This window comes from Megalops cyprinoides, chromosome 2, assembly GCF_013368585.1.
Source record: "Megalops cyprinoides isolate fMegCyp1 chromosome 2, fMegCyp1.pri, whole genome shotgun sequence".
Taxonomy (NCBI): Eukaryota; Metazoa; Chordata; class Actinopteri; order Elopiformes; family Megalopidae; genus Megalops; species Megalops cyprinoides.
Window position 1 is genome coordinate 28,408,915 of NC_050584.1, and position 22,870 is coordinate 28,431,784.

General features: G+C 46.1%; 1 protein-coding gene across 1 annotated transcript in view; it reads left to right on the forward strand.

The window, feature by feature from the left end:
- rsu1 (Ras suppressor protein 1) overlaps positions 1 to 19,738 on the forward strand; it is a 46,190-nt gene extending 26,452 nt beyond the window's left edge. Inside the window, exon 9 of the mRNA XM_036522844.1 lies at positions 18,123 to 19,738. Coding sequence (XP_036378737.1) covers positions 18,123 to 18,225 — 103 coding nt within the window. The 3' untranslated portion in view covers positions 18,226 to 19,738. The remainder of the gene's footprint in view (positions 1 to 18,122) is intronic.
- Positions 19,739 to 22,870: the final 3,132 nt, after the last annotated feature.

A 22,870-nucleotide genomic window follows, 5' to 3' on the forward strand; every position in this document is an offset into this window, starting at 1 on the left:
TCGTCGGATGCTGTTTCAATACGCCACTCATCGTCTCAGCGGATCATTGCACGGGCTGGTTGATTGGCGCATCTCTCGGTTCTAGAATATTGCTCCTTTCATCAGTTTTTTTTGGTTTTTCAGAGGTGCGCTGGTGAAGATGCCACAGTTGTCAGAGAACAGTGTTTGTGGATTGAGACACATGTTCTCGCATGGAAAAACTCCAGCCTGTAGTTCTGTGGGTTTAATCCTAGACTTGGTGCTGCACTGGTTCACCTCAGGTTAACACTGTCCTGAGATGGAGCCAGTTAAGGCCTGTTTGTAAGGACAGGTACTGTGAGGAAAAAATGGGAAGTTACCCTGAATACGGTTTCCTGCTAAGCCGGTTGATGTTGTAGTAATGAGAAGCAGTGAGCTGGCAAAGGCTCTCCAGTAGAATAAAAACAACACCTCTGCCCCTTTCACATTTATACAGTGGGTGGTTAGTGGCCTGCAGTGAGACAGAAGATAGGGGTCAGTATGAAAGGAGTTCACATGTAGCAGAGTCAGTGGTGTGTGTGTGTGTGTGTGTTAGTGGTATATGAGTGGTATGCTTGTTGAGTGAGTGTAAGCGCTGTTTGTTAACCTGTGTGTGCAAGTGTGAGTAAGTGAATGTGTGAAACTGTGTGTGTGTGTGTGTGTGTGTGTGTGTGAGTGAATGTTGTTCTGTGAGCACGAGTGAGTGAATAAGTGTGCGTGAGTGAATGCGTTTTGTGTCGTAATGATGTCCGTGCGGTTCCTCTGCACCATTGGAGAGCCTGTCCTGATCATCTCTCCTGCTTGCCACTGAGGCACAGATTTTGAGGAGGGGGTGTGGAGGATGGAAGTCATGGAAACCTGTGTTTTTTCTCAGCTCTCACTCCATGACAGCCCCTGTTAACTGTGAGCAGGAGCTTCCTCACATAGACCAGGTGCTTTCAGAGCTGGCCTGTGGGCGGGGCTACTGATGGGGTCACCCCTGATCAGGTAAAAACCAATAAGCAATGCAGCAGCTGAGCTGAAAAAACACAAGGCAACAGCTAGGGCAGGCATAGGGGATGCCATTATACATGAAGGAATGCTAGAGTATTTCTTTAAACCCACAGAACAGAAGCCTGCTGGGGTGAAAGGCATGAGGGGGGGGGGGAGACAGAGAGAGAGAGAGTCTGTCAGGCTGACAGTAACAGCCTGTGACGTTTGGCCTCGGAGAGGGATGCGTTTTCATTCAGTCCTGTCGTAATGTCTCTGTTACCCTGACAGGTGCAACAGGAACAACAGCAGTAACAGGTACAGAGAAGCCATGAACACAGCAAATCGGCATCTCGCTGAAACCCAGCGCTCAGATGAATACCTGTACAGGTATACACACAGAGGCCTGACAACTGCCGCTAAGCGTCGTATACTAGCACCATGAAGTGAAAGTAGAGCCTGTCAGTGATCTATGAAAGCAGCAGCGCCTTAAATCAAGGTGACTGTGTGGCCTCGAAATATGATCTGGCAGTTTAGCACAGTAGAAAGCAGCAGGGCTTGTAACCGAAAGTTTGCTGGTTTGATCCCCTGCTGGGACACTGTTGCTGTGCCCTTAGGCAAGGTACTTAACCCACAGCTGCCTCAGTAAATATCCAGCTGTATAAATGGATAACATGTAAAACTTGAAACCTATCTAAGTTGCTCTGGATGTAATGTAATGCTCCTTAACAGCAACATTAGCTTGTATTACACTGTCATGCTCACAGTGACTGGCAGTGAGGTGTATGTGTTTTGCTACATGGTATTGGGTTTCTCTTTATCCAGGACGGCCTACAGCGCTAGCAGCCCTTTCACTGACTCTTTGTGGTTATGCTACACTTATGTTACTGAGTTCTTCCTGGAACAGCTTTGGGTTGGATCCTTTTTGTAGAACGATGTGCTCTCGAACCCTCCAACAGCCATCCCCCCAGCTGCCTAACAGTCTCTGGACTGTAGCCATGAACAGGTGGATGTTTTATTTGCCAGACCACATCTCTGTTCCACCGTTTCTGTCCATTTCCAGTGTTACACAGAATTTTCTCTCACAGAAATAATCTTCCGGTTTTCACTCAAGTGCCTACTGTTTTTATTATTATTTTTTTTTTTTTGTAATGATAAAATCCCTGTGGAAAACAAGCTTTTTCCAGAACTTTGAGGAAAATAATTTTTGTAAAAAAAAAAAAAAAGCAGACACATTTTGATTGATAGCTCAATTGATTGACTAATTGATAGCTCCTAGGTTTCAAATCCGCAGCTCTCCGGGTCAGCTTAGTGCTCTTTCCATCACACCATTTGTCAGAGCACTGTTGTGTTCTGGCCCTGGTCTCAACAGTAGAGCAGCATTCTCCTGGTGACCCTGCTCAGCATCGCCACCTACTGGCGTGGTGACGGTGCCACAGCTGGTTATTTTCCAAACAGGACTCTGTAACAGGTAGAGAGCTGCTTTACTCCCCTTTGGGATCAGTGTGGAAACATAAGTGTCGGTTGGAAAAAGCATAGCGCAGTGCTCAAATTGCTCATTGGACTTCTCAGTTGAGAGCATTACAACCTCCTCTCTGCTGACTCCTGTCAGGAATTAGGGCATTTTGGGGGAATCGGTGGGCAGAGTGGGGGTGGGGGGTCAGGTGGGGGAATTAGTCTTCTGTGGAGAGGTAGCTTTAAACATGTTCACCGGCCACACTCAGGCCTTTAAAACACAGCGTCTTTGCTAATTTACCTCGGAACGGTTTCCGTAGTAACTAGCGGCCTGCCGATCGGAGCGCGACGGCGTACCTGCCATACATATTTCATGCAGAGGCTCGTTAACCTGACGGAGGGATCCGCGGCCGGAACTGACAGCGAGAGGCCACTGCACGCTCCTGACGCATTAACATACCGTAAACCCTGTTCCCGCTCGCTGTTTTTTTTTTTGTCTTTTTTTTCCCTCCCGCTCGCATCTTTTATTCATGGCCTCTCTCCCTGGTGCTTGTTGGTAGCGGCCGTCAGAAAGGGCTGAGCTCTCTCGTCTGAGCTGTCTGAGGCTGACTAGAATCGAGCCGCAATTACGCTCCTGGACTCCTTGGGTCGAGCATAACGCTCCCTGGCTCTTTAACCGTGCCGACGGGCCGTTCGGCAGAGGGAGGGTCATCGTGGCTTTAGGACCACCGTTGGTGGTGTCCTTCTGAGCCTGGTGCTCTGTCGTGGGGCTGCCTGCTATCTAATTTCCCATCCTCACGCAGGTGGGTGCTCTTTTGGGCAGGTTTCCTGGGCTGTGCTCTTTTGTGTGAAAACGAGCCTTGATGCTTGCGTTCGGAATGACCAACAAACCTGCACCTACCTACCTGAGCTCACTACTACAAATGTAAGTCCCCCCCCCCCCCCCCCCCCCCGACCACTATACTCTACGGCACTGAAAATAGGGTCCAGAGATTGACGACCCCCCCCCCAGATAGGACTACCCCACACCCCCACCTCCACATCACGGCAGTCTGAAATGAATCCCTCAATGTCCCAGAACCCAGAGCTCCACGGCAAGCTTTGGGTGCCCCCAACTCCCGCCCACCTACCTCAGCTCTGTCCCCACAAACAGATACAGAAGGTGAGAGCAAAACTACCCCCCAAGGGTTTAAATAACAAATGTGAGGTATAAACAGCTCCCCCCGCTGCACCCCGCCCTCCTCAGCTTTGTGGAATTGGGAATGATAATTAGGAAGTGATTAGCCTCTCACTGCAGAGCTGGGATGGTGTTGACTCCCTCAGCACTTTCCAGAGTAGCTAAGTTATGCGCTTTCCAACAGCAGCTGTTAGTGGAGAGCAGAAGAATTGTAAAACTTAGTGATGGGCCTGTGCCATTCTTCCTTTGTAGGCTGGTCATTCTGTACTGCGTCTCGCATTGTGTCTGACTACTCTCTACCTCCACCGTGAATCCCGCTAAACTATTCCACACATAGATGGATTAATAACAGTGCCTCTTAGCAACAGTGAAAATGACCTTTAACTGAATCCCACCATCTTGTTCTGCTGACAGAACCTGAAATGGTCCACTTTGTGAATTCTTGATGGTCCACTTTGTGAATTCCTTTTGCAAAATGTAAAAAAACTCAGTCAAATTCCCCATGAGTCTCAATTAGCTGGGACTAATCAGGTTGGGTGTCATGTGTCTGTCATCATAACTTGTATGTTTAACACCTGGACCTGGTACCTGTGGTGGTACAGTCCTGGCTCTTGCAGTGCTACATTCATGTTGGCTCTTTTCATGTTTGCAGACATTTACAGGGATACCCTCAGCTTTTTTTTTTTTTTTTTTACTTCAGCCAATAAGCTGTCCGTTTGACCAGCACTGACTGTTACAGGTTTTTGCTGGAATTTTACTGTCATAACAGAGTGTGTAACAGAGTGATCCAAGAGGGCATGTATTCTGTTTTGTTATGTTCTGTTATGGAGTATGGAGAATGGGGTATGGAGAATGGAGTGTGGCCTATGGTTTATGGTTTATGCTTTTAAGGTTAATGGTCTGTGGTCTGTGGTCTATGGGCTATGAACTATGGCTCATGGTGTGTGGTTTATGGTCCATGGTTTATTGTCAATGTGTTATGAGCTATGGACTATGCCCTATGGATTATGGACTGTGGTCAATGGTCTATGGAGTATGTAGTTTGGAATTTGGAGTGTGCAGGTTGGAGTATAGATTGTGGAGTTTAGAGTAAGGAGTTTGGAACGAGGAGTATGGAGTTTGAGTCTGTGCAGGGCAGTGCTCCAGTGAACAGTTGCAGGCACTCCCCAAACTGTGCTTTAAAAGACGGGGGGAGGAGGGGGAAAGCCTGTGGGCTCAACGTCTGCTGGCAGCATTTTAGTGCGGGAGTGTTAATCAGAATTAAAGTTTAATGAAAGCCAGCTTCACGGTGGTGGGAGATGGGGTGTGAAAGGAGATTTCCATGTGTTGATAACTCTGCACAAACACCCCCACCCTGCAGCCATGTAAGCACATATCGCTGCATGCTCATTTCCATCAACTTAACCAGAATTAGTGCTCTCTTGACTCTAGCAGGCTCCTGCATGCCTCTAATGTTAGCTCACCTCACCGTACGGAGGCCTGAGCTCCTGGGTAATTACGCTTGGTTACAATGCATTGTCCAGCGGTTTCAGGTCCCAGTGATCCTGAAACCAGGCACCCAGGAGAACCACACGCAGTTCCAGGAACACTGTCCGTCTGTGCTTTCCGAGAGCCGATGCACGGGCATCTCTCGTTGCATTATAAGTCAATAAACTGTTGGGTTAAAAAATCACCATATTTAATGGAAGACGTTATTACATTTAAAACCCGAAGCTGCACTTAATCATGCTAAAGTCTTTCCTTTTGGTGGGCATTCCTTATATTGCTGTAGGTTATGAATTAATGCACTCATTCAGATGCAGTTCAGGAGTTGTTACAGCACTGTGTGAAGGATCGACTTGTGTTTTCCATATGTGCTTTTGTTCTTTTCCCTTTATTAGATGCAGTGTTGTGCCTGGTGTGTCTGCCAAATTTAATGGATAGTCAAGTTTCCTATTCCATTGTGTTTAGAAGGACGTCGTAGCCGGGCGGTAATCAGAGCCGCAGAGAAATTCAGACAGATTTCTGGATCATTCTGTCCGCTCTCAAAAGCGATCGCTTGAACCCGCAACCCACACACCCCCCGCCACTGGTCCGGAGGCCGACTCCGCCCCCACGCGCCAGACAAACACAGTACCCACTGGATTGTTCCGGAGCTCTCCGTCAGAGAGGGTCTATTTACAATCTAGATTGGCTTTCTGCGGCTGTCCAGCATCACGGCAAGGGGGTCAGCCGAGCTCTATCAGTCCTCATTAGACCCAGCTTCAGGGACAGCCGGCGCACCGCAGGGGTCAGGGAAAGGTCATCAATCAGACACCTTATTAAAGGTGTCGTTTTTGAAGCCGCTGAAAGAAGAAGGGGGGGTGGAAAAGGTAGGTGTCTCAGGCTGTCAGCTCGTCCGCCCTTAATTAAGAGGAAGAGGGTGAGGCCCCCACACCCGGCAACGCTGTCCGAGGAAGAGGAGGAAGGAGCAAGGCTGAATAAACAGGATGCCATCACTTTCCTCTTGCTCTGTCAGGAAAAAAAACCAATCATCCATTTTTTTATTTCTAATTTTAATATTATGTTTTGTGAGGCGTTTTCACGTTGTGTGTCAGTGCCTCCGCAGATTGGAGAAAACAATACCAAAAAAAGTTTACAGATTCTCTGTGCTGATGTGCAGATTGGGCGATTTGGGTTCTCCTCGGCTGGTAATGCATGTGTGATTAGCTCTTTAATGCGCAGCCACTGCGGCGGAATACTTAACGCCCTCAAATCCCGGGTCTTCGTCTGAGCCGCTGCGGCGTGGACAAACGTGCTACTCCATCATCCTTAGGGGGGAATGTAACCACGAAGGGTGGGGGGGGCGCTATCCTTCATAGGCTCTGTGCATGGGCCATTTGTCATGTGTCTTAATTATTGTCATTTAGTTCCATTGACCTCCTTTATGGATTTCCTGTGCCCTGTGTCACTATGGATTTTGTTTTATTCTCTCTGAGATGCATACAGTCAGGGTTTTTTTTTTGGTGTTTGTTTTGATCTCCTCCCAGGGGATTGTGGGTAATTCTGTGTATGTGAGGCATGTGAAGGGAGTGGTGTCGATGACGATCAGGGGATTGGCAGTTGGTCTCTAAGTAACTGATGCTCTGAGGCACCCGAAGGACAGGAGTGACACAAAGGTTTGTGTGTGTGTGTGTGTGTGTGTGTGTGTGTGTGTGTGTGTGTGTGTGAGTGAGTGAGTGTGCAGTTCAAGGGTACTTTTGTGAACTCTGAAGCTTTGTGCTCATTTTCAAGGTTTGGAATGAAATGAGACCCTCAGGAGGTATTGTGCTGGGTGAGTTTGGTTACAGTGATGGCCTCTCGTCCCCCTCTGTCCTCCTCTTCTTCATCCATCGGATCTCCGGTGCTTTTCTCTCCTCCACTCCACACCACTCTCTGCCTCCACTTTTTCCCCATTTCCTTTCTGCTCTGTTGCCCCTTCTCTCATCCTCTGTACCCTTTCTTTTCAGCCCTGATTCTTTAAATATGTTTTTGCTTACACTCTGTCCTGTATCTTCCTTCCAGTAGCTACCTTTACTTAACCTTTGTCCAGTAACTTCCTCATTGTAACTTCCTCATTCATAATCTCTGCCCTTCCTTCCAGTAGTTACCTTTATATACACTCTACCCTGTAACTTCCCTGTAGTAGCTGTCTTAACATAATCTCTGTCCTGTAGCTACCTTTACATAACCTTTGTCCTGTAACTTTCCTCAGTAATTTCCCTCATCATCTTTTCTATTGCTTTATTGCTTCGTTTCCTATGCTGGTTGTGTTCAGTGTCGGCCTCCATGTGGTAGCATGCCATGTGAGGAACCAGCTGTGAAGAACATTGCAGAAGGTCAGTGGATACACGCACATCAACCTCAGCAGCAGGCAGTAGTGGAAATCTTTTAAGGTTTTCTAAGTACTGCTTTTTTAAGGAAACCTTGGTTGGAGGACTGTTCTTTTGATTGTAAATAGTGAGCTCTTTTTTTCCAAGTACCGAAGTACAAATGGATCAGCCTTCACTGTTGTGCTCTATTTTGAGGATAGGCGCTCTCCAGCTGAAGCACTGCCTGCTTCTGGGGACACAACAGAAGCGCCGTTTCAGGGCAGACTCTTCAGCACCGGGTTCAGCAGTTTGCACTGCGCTCCAGTGAAGCCTCCAAACTTCATTTAATTAATGCGGAATTTGGGATTTAGAATTTCCAAAGGTCCCGGTGCAAAGTGAAGTCGACTTTATTACATTATGTTATTGTCATTTGCCAGAAGCTCTTATCCAGAGTGATTTACACTAATTAAGAGATGTGAAAAGTTGTGCAAATTTTCTATGAAGCTAATTCTTTGTCACAGCAATATGAGAACTGTATGAAGACACTTGTTATTTATAATACTCAATCAGTGTTTTATTATTCTTATTTTTTATTTGTTTCTCGAATGGACTGTCCGAATACATTGCCCCACAAACACTAAACATGTAAGAGGAGAGGAAAAATAATGCACTGAAGAAAGGTAACAGACAGTGGTAAAGGTAATATACAGTTAGAAAGTTAACACAAAGTGATAAATGTAATATACACATAGAAAGGTAACATAAAGTGGTAAAGGTAATATACAGGTGAAAAGTTAACTTGCAGGTATAAAAGTAGGAAGCAGTTGTAAAGGTAATATACAGGTACAAAGGTCAGTTACAAGGATAAAGGTAATGTACAGGTAGAAAGGTATCATTGCAATGTAAAGATAAACTACAGGCATCAAGGTGATAATCACACAGCATGCCACAGCTTGGCATAAGCCCCCGCTTGTACAAAACCACCAGTCAAATCTCCCATCATATCACCAATACCCACCTATCTGAGACCAATTAAGGTCTCTTCTGCTCTCCTCTTAACTCTAAATGTCAAAGTGGTGATCATATCTGGTGCGATGTTAATGATCTGAAATTGAACGTTTGTGGAAATAAGCCCTCTGGCGTAAGGAAATCGGAGGGTACGTGACTGCACTGTTTATTTGCTAGGCACAGCCCCTTACACCGGGCATGCGTTCGCAGTACCAAAAAAGGTTGTTTTGGGGGGTTTGTGTGTTTTTCTGTGGTTTGCAGTCGGGGCAGTTGGTGTGTAACAAGGCAATGTTGTTGCTGTTGTTTTTGTTGTTGGGCTGGGGATATTGTTCAAAAGGAAAGTCTCCCACAGTGTCCCCTGTTTAGATACAGTGCTGGCCAAAAGTATTGGCACCCCTGCAATTCTGTCAGATAATGCTCAATTTCTCCCAGAAAATGATTGCAATTACAAATGTTTTGGTAGTAATATCTTCATTTATTTTGCTTGCAATGAAAAAACACAAAAGACAATGAAAAAAAAATTAAATCAATTATCATTTTACACAAAACTCCAAAAATGGACCGGACAAAAGTATTGGCACCCTCAGCCTAATACTTGGTAGCACAACCTTTGGACAAAATAACTGCGAACAACCGCTTCCGGTATCCATCAATGAGTTTCTTACAATGCTCTGCTGGAATTTTAGACCATTCTTCTTTGGCAAACTGCTCCAGCTCCCTGAGATTTGAAGGGTGCCTTCTCCAAACTGCCATTTTCAGATCTCTCCACAAGTGTTCTATGGGATTCAGGTCTGGACTCATTGCTGGCCACTTTAGAAGTCTCCACTGCTTTCCCTCAAACCATTTTCTAGTGCTTTTTGAAGTGTGCTTTGGGTCATTGTCCTGCTGGAAGACCCATGACCTCTGAGGGAGACCCAGCTTTCTCACACTGGGCCCTACATTACGCTGCAAAATTTGTTGGTAGTCTTCAGACTTCATAATGCCATGCACACGGTCAAGCAGTCCAGTGCCAGAGGCAGCAAAGCAACCCCAAAACATCAGGGAACCTCCGCCATGTTTGACTGTGGGGACCGTGTTCTTTTCTTTGAAGGCCTCGTTTTTTTTCCTGTAAACTCTATGTTGATGCCTTTTCCCAAAAAGCTCTACTTTTGTCTCATCTGACCAGAGAACATTCTTCCAAAATGTTTTTGGCTTTCTCAGGTAAGTTTTAGCAAACTCCAGCCTGGCTTTTTTATGTCTCTGGGTCAGAAGTGGAGTCTTCCTGGGTATCCTACCATAGAGTCCCTTTTCATTCAGACACCGACGGATAGTACGGGTTGACACTGTTGTACCCTCGGACTGCAGGACAGCTTGAACTTGTCTGGATGTTAGTCGAGGTTCTTTATCCACCATCCGCACAATCTTTCGTTGAAATCTCTCGTCAATTTTTCTTTTCCGTCCACATCTAGGGAGGTTAGCCACAGTGCCATGGGCTTTAAACCTATTGATGACACTGCGCACGGTAGACACAGGAACATTCAGGTCTTTGGAGATGGACTTGTAGCCTTGAGATTGCCCATGCTTCCTCACAATTTTGCTTCTCAAGTCCTCAGACAGTTCTTTGGTCTTCTTTCTTTTCTCCATACTCAATGTGGTACACACAAGGACACAGGACAGAGGTTGAGTCAACTTAAATCCATTTTAACTGGCTGCAAGTGTGATTTAGTGATTGCCACCACCTGTTATGTGTCACAGGTAAGTAACAGGTGCTGTTAATTACACAAATTAGAGAACCATCACATGATTTTTCAAAGGGTGCCAATACTTTTGTCCGGCCCATTTTTGGAGTTTTGTGTAAATTGATACTTGATTTGACTTTTTTTTCTTTCTCTTTTGTGTTTTTTTATTGCAAGCAAAATAAATGAAGATATTACTACCAAAACATTTGTAATTGCAATCATTTTCTGGGAGAAATTGAGCATTATCTGACAGAATTGCAGGGGTGCCAATACTTTTGGCCAGCACTGTACACATGTTCTTTATCCTAAGTGTGAAACACCGTAGGTCGTGCAGCTCATTTCTGAGGTATTGCATGGCTAATGTCCTGTCTATGACAAACTACACACATGCTGTCCATATGCAGCAGCTCTGGAGTTTGTAACATCCCAGCCTTTGCAGTGATGCTACATTTCTTCAGTAGGCTGTTTGTTCATCGGCCGTAGAATGGCCTTACACACAAATTTAAGCAGCAAAAAGGAAAAAGGAATGTGTTATGCATCGTGCCAGAGTCAGTCGGAGAAAGGCCATGTTTGAGTTTTGTACTCTTTGGGTTTAGGACCTTAATCCATACTCACCCAGACATACTTAGACACGCACCCTCAGAGGCCAGAAACGAGCGCATGCACGCAGACACGTGGAGACAGCAGTGCAGACTTGCAGGCACGTGCAGGCGTCCATGCAGGCGCCGTGTATCATCAATGCAGGTGTGGTCAGCGGCTCTCTGGAAATCCAGCCTGTCACGTCTCCCTCGGTCACGTCACCGATCACACTCGAGCTGGCAGCTTTGAAAAGTCTGCCTCCTTTAATTGGCTCGGATGGGACGGGTTGGCGGAGGGGTTTTTGGGGACAAGTCATGGCTCCCTCTCAAATAAGATGATCCTCCGACCCCCCGTTGATACAAAAGGAAACAGAGTGGCGGCAACGGTGTAGTAACAAGCAAGTCTTTATCGATTCCTGCCGCATGCATTATCTGGATGTTGGAGTCCTCCCAGCATCCCCTGGGTCCGAACCGCTCAAGTGTAGTGCTGCTGGTGACAGCTCAGAGACACGCCGCTTAAAGAGACAAAGCCGGGAGAGGAGGAGGGGACCTTTTTCACTTCAATTCACAAGGGGGAGGTGGGAAGTAAAAGACAAATGTGGTAAAGTAGGACATGCGGTGGGAAGAGAGACGGGAACGGAGAAAAGGAAAAATAATATCCGAATGAGACTGTCTACAGAGGCAGGTACGCCAGTCTTGAGTTGCTAGGGGAAACGGTGAATAAGCAGTTGTTCTTTGAAAATCCAGAAGATGTTAGGGTCCTTGGCAACCCCTGAATCCAGTCACCATGAAAGCAAAGCAGTTGATGATGTCATAACAGCTAGCAACATCCATTTATTGTGTACATGTTCTGGTTTTCAGGTGCAGAGAAATGGTTGAAAAAAGGCAATGTGGTAAAGGAAAATGGTTTATAAAGTAAGCAGTGAGCATAGCATGTTTTTTAATTGTCATGTGAAGGGGATCTGCGACGGATGTTGCTGGTTCCTAGGACTGACCCCCTTCATGTTTCCAAGCGCCATTGTGATTTTTTGACAGCTTGCCCCAGCAACGAATGAGGCTAAACCACTCAGGCCACTGAGAGGAGCAATACTGTCATCTAAGGGTTAGCCTCCTTTCTGCTGTTTACTTCCAGATGCTGGGGATGACTGTGCTATTTACTCATGATTCATTTTTGTCCTAATGTCTAGTAACACTGCTTCCAATTTGTGTCAATGCACTTTCACTCCCCGCTTCACTGTGACTCCGCTTCCTTGGGATTCAAGGTCTGGTCTCTTTATCGGAAATTTAGAATGTGCTCTAGTAAATTGTAAACTGTAAATTGTAACCGTAAATCGAAGACTTTGGTTTGCAAAGTCCATCACAGGCTCTTAAAGGCTCTCTCCGGGTCCGAGTCGTCTCAGTGGTTTGCAGTGCGAGTGGAACAGGAATGTAAACCGTGCACTAAAGGCTCCAAAAAGACATCATCTTTGACTGCAGGGTTCGCCAGACCGCCGGGGGTCAGCGTGTCGGGCAACGTCTCACTCTTTTGCCTTGTCTAATTCCTGCTGGTGTTCTGTTATTCCCCCCACGCCGCATGGAGAACATCAGCCTTCCAGGACCCTGTCAGAAAGGGAACGCTCCGCTGATCACACACCCCTCCCTCCTCCTGAACACACAAACACACACCCACACACACACAATGCCAAACAGGCCCAATTTACTCCTGATGCCAGTACTTACATGTACGTGCCTCTGTCAACAAGAATCCCTCTAATGACTCCTTTCACCTCCTGTCAGGTCAGCTACAGGGTAGAAATACTCACCGCAGCCGGGGAGCATCAGCTCCACTCCAGACTAATAAAACTTCAACCACATGGCAACATCAGCTCAGCTGCACAGTGACCTCTCCACTGCTACAGGGCAGTATGTCTTCAGCTACAGGGCAGTGTTAGCTCAGCTACATGTTTATGTGCTCACTTTCAAGGCAAGATCAGTTCAGCTAAAGGGCAACATAATCTCAGCTACAGGCCAATAAAACCTCTTCTACATGGCAAGACAAATTCAGTCAAATATCAGCATCATCTCAGGTGCAGAGTGATATCTCCTCTGTTACAGGGCAGTATGTCTTCAGCTACAAGGCAGCTTAGCTACAGGTTTATAAGGTCAGTATCATGGCAAGGTCACTTCAGCTAAAGAGAACAGCAACAGACTAATAAACCCTCTATTACATGGCAAGATCATCTCAGTTGCTTAGAGCATTGAGCATGTGCAGAGTATACCAAGCTGACTGATGATCACCTGCACACACATTAATGGACTGACATACTAGCAGATTGTAGAACCCTGTTCAGTTTGTGTACGATGTGTCATACTTACACTGTGGATTATTTTCACGCCCTGGTCCTTTACTGTTTTCTCTACCTTCAGTTGTTCTACAGAGGGATTGAATATAAACAAAATGTAAATTAAAATCAATCAATATTAATGTATTAATGTTAAAAAAATCAATATTAATGTATTAAATTTGTATAACTGCCAGTTATACCTAACTTATTCAAATCACCACGTTGTCATATTCTTAACCACATAAATAGCCAGCTAATGACAGTGCAACAAAGTGCCCTGGCAGTAGTGTTCTTACCTGAGGCATCTGCATGGATGAATGTTTTCTCACTGCAGGGCCTAAAGCAAGATGACAGCGTGGTGTGGAGTGTGAGTGCTCATGAGAGTGTGAGTGCGTCCGAGCCTACGCTGATCCCAAAGCAGTAAGCGAAATGGGAAGAGCAGGGATTACCATAAGGAAGGTGTCTGTGTCCGTGACCAAGGCTGGTCCCGGTCCTGCAGCCTGCAGATCAAGGGCCTTACGCATAAGGACTCAGCTTCATCCCCTACCAGCAGAGGCAGAAAGAGAGGGAGAGAGGGACGGAGGGAGAGGGACGGAGGGAGGCAGAGATGAGGAGACTGAGAGGGAGGGAGTTTGAGGGGGTGGGGAGAAACGGAGAGAGATGGAGGGATGGGGAGAGAGAGGTAGAGAGACAGACAGAGAGAAGGAGTGACAGCAACAGGGTAGAGACAAAGAGAGGGAGAGAAAGAGAGAGAAAGGGAGACTGAGAGAGTTATGGAGAGTGGGAGTGAGATGGAGATGGGTTAGAGACAGAGAGAGAGAGAGGAGGATGGGGAGAAAAAGAGGTAGCAGTAGGGAGACAGAGGGAGAGAGATGGGTTAGAGACAGACAGAGATTGAGAGGGAGAGACAGATGGACAGAGATAGGGAGAGTGAGACAGTTATGGAGAGAGAGGGAGTGATATGGGCATTTGGTAGAAACAGAGAGATGGAGAGGGATGGGGTAAAGACAGAGAGGTGGAGATAGAGAGAGATTGAGAGAGTCATGGAGAAAGACAGTGATATGGGGATGGGGTGGAGACAGAGAGAGGGAGTGGGACAGCGACAGAGAGATGGAGATTAGAGAAACAAGGAAAGCGAGTGGGGATGGAGACAGTGTTGACAAGGGGACAAGGCGAATAAGGCTGGGGGACAGAGATATAAGTAAATGCATGCACATCGTTAGGCACACAGAGGGAGAAACGGAGAGAATGTAGCTATCCAAAGAAATGGAAATGCGGAATATTACAACAACAATAATAATAATAATAGATTGAGAAAATATTACAGTAACACTGGGTATGCACCCACGTTCACCTGTGCATTGTTAGGCCTTTTTCTGAAACCTTCCTTCTTGTTTCTTCAACGTTAATTTGTGCAAATGAGGTTTTCTTTTCTCTGCCAATTGATTTCAGCCTCATGACAGAATAATGATTTTCTCTTTCTGCTCGCTGTGCTCTAAACCATCCATCAGAGAAGCGGAGATGCAGTTATGCAAACAGTGTGGATTGTTATGACAGTGTGAATGGCCACGCTCCAACACCTATTGACAAATATGAGCAATCCTGTGCTCTCCAGTATCCTCTCAGGCTACCGTGCTGCTATGCCGTTCCTCTAAACTTCTCTGCTCCTTTCCTCAGCACTTTCTCTCTTCTTTACCTCCCCTTTGCCTCTCCACCCTCCTTTTTTTTCTCCTCTCTTCTTTCCTATCCTCTCTGTTTCTTCTCCTTTCTCCTTCCCTCTTTCCTCCCTCCTTCCTGTCCTCTCTCTCTTTCCTGTCCTCTCTCCTATCTTGTCTCCTTTCCTCTCCTCTCTCCTTCTTCTCTCTCCTTCCTCCCGGATACAGCAGGCACTGGGAAAGCCCGGCACCCGTTGCCATGGTAATTAATAACATTCCAGCCGCATGCTTTTAAACTGAAGAGCCTGTTTTTCGCGCTCAGCCTTCCCTCTGTTTCTGTGTTCATCATGATGGGTCCTGGTTCAAAGTCTCAGCACAGAGCAGCAGATCCTATCCGGAATGATGTGGGTTCCGATGACAGTTACTGTTTAGTGCCGTTTACTCACAGAACCCTTTACTGTCAGACGGACAGACTGCGTTGGAAATACGTCACAGCATAAGTGGCCCAACAGCTGCAAAAACATATTCAGAAAAACACCAGTTTTGGTCTGTTAATGACCTGGTAGGCCTGAATGTGAGTGTAAAAAAGCATGGAGGTTGAGATTCAAGGCATAACTGTATTGAGTTTATTTATTTCCCTTTTTTTGTGGATGAAACTCAAGCGAGACAAAGCTGCCTCTGAAGGTTTCGTACTTCACCAGAGGCGGTCCCTGGAGGGAATATGTTATCCTTATACCCCCCTCCTCCCAATGCTGGGGTGCAGAGGGTTCCTTCACCTCTAACCCCAGTTAAACGTTTAGGGACTGGCTAGAGGGATGTTGTGCTCATTTACAGGACAGTTTGGATCTCTATCCTCTGACATCTGCAGCTGGCATTTGCTGCCATGCAGGTGAAGGACACAGCTGCCAGCAGCCACTAGGCGTCATTCTTTTAACTGCTGCTAAAAGTTGCTTTGATATGCAACTCCCAACTCCAACATTCTTTTCCTTACTCCAGCATTTATTAAAAAGGGGCAAGAGGGTAAATGCTTATGTGGTCTGTACTAAACACACATATAGCTCACTGCCCTGAGAATGCTTCCTACCCATAAAGCCCAGCAGCCTTTTGGAACATAGAACAAAACGCTTTCCCGGGATCTTATTTTCTCACAGAACAACTTTAGGTTCCACCTTAGTACAGTACTTCCTTTAAATCCAGCGCATAAGTCTTGTCTCTGTCTCTGTTTTCTGCGCTGATTTGAAAGACTGTAGACAATGGGGAGTGACTGTTGCATGTTTTCCATCTCCCAGCTTCTCCTGTGTGGTTATAATTAAATAAACCAGTGAGCTGAAGGAAGTTTACCCTGGGGGCTGTTCACTCTCCAGTCTGAAGGTGGCGCCCGTGTCACCCCAGTGCTGTAACCCCGATCTCAGTGCCCTGCTTCTCTCTCACTCTCTTTCTCTCTCTGTGTCAGCAGAATTCCCCCTTGCCTCGGTCCAGGCAGCAGAAGTTGGTGTCTCTGCACCTTTTTAATCAAGGCTAAGAGGTGCGATGTGAAGGCTGAGCCTTCAGAGGGGGCGACCGATCCTCCTCCCGAATGTGCCGATATTCGCACGGTGTCTGTTACGCTGCGGAATCGCGGAATCCGCAGCACGGGAAGCGAAATATTAACTACATTACTAATGAGGGCTGCTTGATGTATGCAAAGGCAGTCTGGCATTGCCTCCGACTTTGGTCTGACTGAGACTGGCAGGCTTAGAGAAAGAGAGGGAAACTGGAAGAGTGTGAGTGTGTTTGAGTCAGTGTGAGTGTGTGTGAGAGAGAGAGTGAACTCTGCACGCTGCCCAAGCGGGGGGATTGTGAATGTTTAATATGAGCTCCTCCCAGGAACGCGGGCACGGCCGCAGTGACATTTCCCTTGGCCGTGGTTAGAATCACGCACAGTGCGTAACAATGGGCAGCCGGCCTGTAAGACCCACACAGACCCCGTTCAGCGGTGTGATTGTCTTAAACAGGGACCGCTCTGCAGGCACTCAGTCAGCATCGCTTATTAGCATGCTTTTATCACATTACATTACATTACATTACTGTCATCTAGCAGATGCTCTTATCCAGAGCAGCTTGTGGAGGTCGCAGTTTTTACATGTTATCCATTTATGCAGCTGGATATTTACTGAGGCAGTTCTTGGTTAAGTACCTGGCCCAAAGGTACAGCAGCAGTGCGTGAGCAGGGAAATGAACCTCACAACCTCTCCTCTCTCCCTCTTTCTTTCTTTCCCTCCCCCGGAACTCTTCTCCAATTCCTTTGGCTCTTTCCCTCACTCTCCTGATCCCTTGGTCTCAGCTCTCATCTACCCTCCACCCTCCACCATCTCTTTCTCTCTCTCTCTCTCTCTCTCTCTCTCTCTCTCTGTCACTTTGTAGAACCCCCAGGTGAGTGTGTGCAACAGACTGGAAATATTGTCCCTCTATTGTCTATCTCTCTCTCTGTCTCTCTCTCTCTCCATCTTCTCTTTCTCTCTCCCTCTCTGTTTCCTCTCCGTCTCTCTATCAACTCTTCTCCTTCTCTCTCTAAGAAATTCAAATTCAAAGATGCAGTATTAAAATGTTTGCCCTTTTGTTGTGATCAGTAAACTTTATTATGTGGTGTTGAAGTGAAATACTGTAAGTATTCAGACATCATTAGTAATGTGGTATGTCACCTTAAAAAACGGTGTAAGTTGTGTGTGTGTGTGTGTGTGTGTGCGTGCGTGTGTGTGTCTGTGTGTCTGTATTCATCATTAGCGAATCGGAAGTACACCTCTGATGTCTGGTGATGCTGCTGCTGCTTTGTGACACAGCTGTAAATGAATCAGATTGTTTCAGACGACTGATTCATGTTCCATTAAAGCAAGAAGAGCTCCTAGCGTTTGTGCTCTTAGGACTTCTATCTTCATAACTGTAGTTAAAGCATTAAGACCTTACCCCAGGGGGTTGTTTAACTTACTTACAAAGTGAGGCTGAGTGCTGCCTTGCATATTTTAGTGCTTTTAACTTATCACTTCGATTTTGCTTTAGCACAATAAAACGACTCCACCCCAAGGTGTGAAGAAGTGGGTGACTAAGAAACACCCTGTGAATGACACATTGTAAGGATGCAGTAATGCAAATTATTGGCTGGGAGGTACTGTAGAGATGGCTGATGGGTAATATACACAGGTGGCTGATGGGTAATATTTGGTATCAGATGTACATTTTGTACAGGTTGGTGGGTATTGTGAAAAGATGCCTGATGCATGATGTGTACAGGTTTCCGTTGATATGAAGAGGTGCCTGATGGGTAATACATACAGGCTACTGTTGAGAGATATATATGTATAAAGATGACAGGTGGGTAATTTTACAGGTCACACATGGGTTACATGTAGAGGTGGCTGATGGGTACTGCATGTCTGTCTTTTTTTTTTTCCGCAGTCTCTACGGCCGGCACATGCAGGCCAACCCCGAGCCTCCACAGAAGAGCAATGACAAGTCCAAGAAGATCAGCCGCAAGCCGCTGGCCGCCAAAAATAAGTGAGGAAGAGGACGACTCCGGCTGGACCTTGCTGCACGTGCCTTTCTCCTTTTTTTCTATTTATTTACCCAAAGAATAAGAAAAAGATAAACATTTTATACCGCAAAGTGTATTAGTCACATCTCACTAAAGCTGTTACTCCAGTCCTCTCCCCCCTTCAGGTACACCCTACAGGACGCCTGAAGACTCTTCTGGCAGTCTGAGGGGATTTAACCATGATCCTGTGGGAAGTGGCCGCGGCCTTTTAGACACGTTTGTGTATCTGCTCTGTTGAGGAGCTTCCCAGGCTGTTCAGTGCAGCCACACCCCTCACAGTAACGCTAAATCAATGAAGAGCACACCTTGTTTGCGGTTTTTGTTACATCTGTCACTTTTGGCTTCCAGGTCAAGGGTTACAACGGAAGCTCTCTCCAGCAGTCAGGAACGTGACGTGACACAAGCGGAAAATTCACCCCAGTCCCTCTGTGATAACGTCGGCACGCGGTCGTCACGCTTTTCACCCAGACGGGTGCTCCTTTTGCACCTGTGTCGCTTTTGTTTCTTCCTGAGCGTTTTGAGAGAGCCGCCCTTCTAACCCGTGCCGGACAGGGAAGCAAAAACATCTGATGTGGCCAAATCAACACTCATCAAAAATATAAATAATTATAAACAGTACTGAAGGTGTGCTCTTCATTTTATGCATCTGATTATCCGGTGAATCTGTCATTCAGCCCCCAGTGGTGTCACCAAACGTCGTCACACCCTCCAAATTCCCTGTAAGAGCCGGACCTGTGATAGGAGGTGCTGGGGGTGTGGTGCTTGGGATCGTTTTTAAACTCGTGGTGTCATCCGCGCCATGATGGGTCCACGCTGTGGCAGCGATGTCACCCTCTACTGCTTCCTCTTCCTCCAGTTTTCACAGCCGTTCTCCTTTAAAAAAAAAAAAAAAAAAGAGGACGGAAGTGAACAGCCCCCAGTTCCTTTGTGCTTTAAAGTGCTCTCTCTGCTACGCTCTGTCAAAGGGAGCCCAAGGCTGTATTCAGGGGCTCCACGGCCGCTCCGCCCACGTATCAGGGAGCACATTGTAGAGCAATGGAGCCGGGGATGTTCTTCAGAAATTGGCCACCTGGGACGCAGAAAGGACAGCAGCCGCAAACAAGGTGCTCTTCTCAGGCTGTCGTGCCTAGTGATATGAGAGAGAGAGAGAGAGAAAAGAGAGGTTCCATGAACTCCATAATGGGTCTGGCTGCCGCGTGCAGTCGGACACTGACTAATGTAAACCCATTTGAAAGATATTGCTCTCTGCAGGAAAACGATATGATTTGTCCAAATCAGTGAGTCACTGCTGACACGTTATGTCTTCACCCCACACTGGGGTTCGTGAAGCCTCGATCTCCTGTACCTAGTTGCAACCCAAGCCTAATGACAACTGCAAAACCGTTTCATCTTAATAGTTTGTAATGCTAAAGTATGGGGCAGTAATTAGTAGCATGATAAAATATATCCCTACAAGAGCTCCGTACCTATAATATGGCAGGGGGAGAGGGGGGAGAGGGGGGGGGGGGGTAAAATTCTTTATAATATAAAAATAAAAAGCTTTTTTTAACATTTCATTTAATCATGTATGAAGCTTCACACCAACTGTCCAAATCATTTCATTCTGGTGGGAAAGAATGTAGACTTTTTAAGCCATTCACTTGTATTAGGCTATGCATCACTGCATTATAGTGTTCTGTATATCTGTTTTAAATAAAGAATCTGTTTGTTTGAACCACATTCTTCATGTTTTTACACACCATTAAACAATAATAGTGTATTCTGTATTTTAAATGTCACTCTAATAAATAACATTTTAGAAGTTAATGAATGAATTGAAAGAGCAACTTTGTGTTTTTGAATGCATAACCCATGTAAGTATAAATCTGTCCTCTTCATCATTAAAGCAGAGCAGTCTTTTAGACACCAGTGACAGGAACTGGCTGTATCAATCAAATCAATCAATCAAATGTATTTGTTAAATTGCATTTTTACAACTAAGATAGTCACTAAGCTCTGAACATATAGCATAGTGCATTTTCCAGAGGAAATCAAAAAACTGCCATAGCCTGTCCAATTAGGAAAAAACTGGAAAATTATTCCCCAACCCTGGGAAAAGGCGGCCAAAAGAATTCTGGAAAATAATATAAAAGATAACATTGGCAAAACACATAATGTATCAGTTCATCTCAACAGGTCATCAGAACAATTCTATTTGAGGTGGATGGGGGATCGAAATGTTGGCCTCAGGCAGGTTATGACATCATAATGATGACGTGATGATATTGAAGAACCGTACTTGGTTAGAAACCTGGGTGTAACTCTGTCATACACTACCAGGTCAGCAGTCCATCTCTGCCCTTATGCCAGCAGAGGCTGCTGAGAAGATAGGGATGAATAGGGCTGGAGGAATGTTAGGATTTGACTGTATGGAGACCCAGGAAGGTTTGGGATACATGGAGTAAAACAGGTGGTATTAGACATGACAGGTTAAGGTGGAGGAGATGGGGTGGGTTAGACATTAGCAGCAACAGGTTAAGGTAGAGGAGGTGGAATAGGTTTGATAATAGTATCGACAGATTGAGGTGGGAGCGGGTTAGCTATTACAGATGACACATTAATGTAAATTAAAGCGAAAGAGATGAAGTATTAGACGAGAGAGGTTAAGGTGTAGGAGATGGAGTGGGGCAGGTATTAGAGGAGACAGGTTAGTGTGGAGGAGATGGGGTAGGGCAGGTATTAGGGATGACAAGTTAATTTGGAAGAGATGTAAGTGACAGGTGAAGGTAGAGGAGATGAAGTATGCTACGTATTAGAGGTGATAGGTTAAGGTGGAGGATATGGAGTATTACAGGTGACAGATTAAGGTGGAGGAGATGGCGTAGGTTAGATATTACAGGTGACAGATTAACACAGAGGAGATCGAATAGGTCAGATATTAGAGGTGAGAGGTTAAGTTATAGGAGATGAAAGTGACAGGTGGCATGTGGAGGAGGTGGAATAGTTTAGGTTTTCCAGGTACTAAGTTAATGCAGAGGAGATAAAAGTGACAGGTGACAGGTGGAGGTGGAAGAGTGTAGGTATTGGAAGTGGCAGGATGACCTCCTGCAGCCTCAGGTTGCTCAGCGCAGCAGCCGGTAATGAGGGGAGAGGCTTTTTGCCGGCATGCAGTCAAAGCGCTGGAATCTACTGGCAGGAGGTGGCGAGACTCTCACAATTAAGCCTTCAGCTCTCGGAGCAGCCTGTGAAAGCTGGCGGAGCCCGCAGAATCTGACATGCTCCAGGAGGTCACATGTCAGCTCCAGATAAAAGAGCAGGCCATCTCACCACCCCCACCTCCCCCAACCCCACCCTCCTTATCAAGACACATAATTAGATCTCGGAGTTCTGACCTTTCAGCGCGTCGTCCTTGGTAACGAGCGATATTGACCTAACAGACTCGTAATCGGCACGGTTCGACCGCGCTCTCCCCCTTCTTGTATATCCTCGGCGACTGTCCCTCCCTGTTAATTGGTCGCAGACTGCAGGGGGCTGTCTCCCGCACTTGGTTCGCGTGGCTCCGTTCGTTCTCGAGCTCAGCAGGCACATCTGCCGATCTTTAATAAACTCAACCCAGAGCACAATGTGCTGAGGTTACACCTCTCCTCTTTTTTTTCCCCTCTTAACATCCAAATTAGCATCTGACAAAATAAACCCCCCCCCCCACCACCCTGCTTTGGAAAACAGCCTTGAAAGACATACTCGCTTGCTGTTCCCTTTGCTTAGCTTTTGGCATGGAAACTTCACAGTAGGAATGAGACGCAGCTCGAGAGGGTGGAGGCAGTGCCCTTTCCTCTCCACACCTTGATTTCAATGGACCCTGTCTGGCAATGACCTCTTGCTGCCGTCACCACAGGCTGCAGGGGTCCGAGCCAAGTGAGCAAAATTCGTTCAAATTTTAACATAACGAATGGTTTAATTTTGTTGTGGTAATGGTTTAGTGTCCTCTACTTTTTATTTTTTCACACCACATTTATATATTTTTTTAATCTCATTTATATTTATTTATATCTTATTTTAAACAATGAGTGTTTTCTGTACTTCACAACATTTTTTTCTTTTTTTAAATTATGATTTTTGCTAAAACTAAAATCCATTTTAAATGTACACGGTATAACCACATGTAATTTCAAAGAAATTGTAGTTGACTGTGTTGCCAAACCTTTGAGTTCCCCTCTGAATAGCTACTGTCCCCCTAATTAGTGTAAAGTAGACATAAAATCCATATGAATCTGTACTGTCCCTAGCTGACCATTAGCAGGTCATTCAGGCCAGGGGAGTCCTGGGAGAACCACAAGGTGTGTCCCTGTAACCACTGAGAATGGGGGGGGGGTGCTTGTAAAGTTCACCAGGTGCTTGTAAAGTTCACCTGCAGGGGAGGACCGCCATTAAGGCACAACATTACCTTGCAATGCGGGCTCTTTGGTCTGTGTGATAATCTCCTCGATTGTCGTAGGGTTGTCCAGTGGCGCCATCGCGGTAGCTTGAGAGCTGAAGGCAGAGTTTAAAAGAATGACCCTCCTGGTCAGGGACGCCGTCTTTATGCAAACAGAGTCTGAGACACCGAAAGCAATTAATCTTTGGCCTTTTAAAG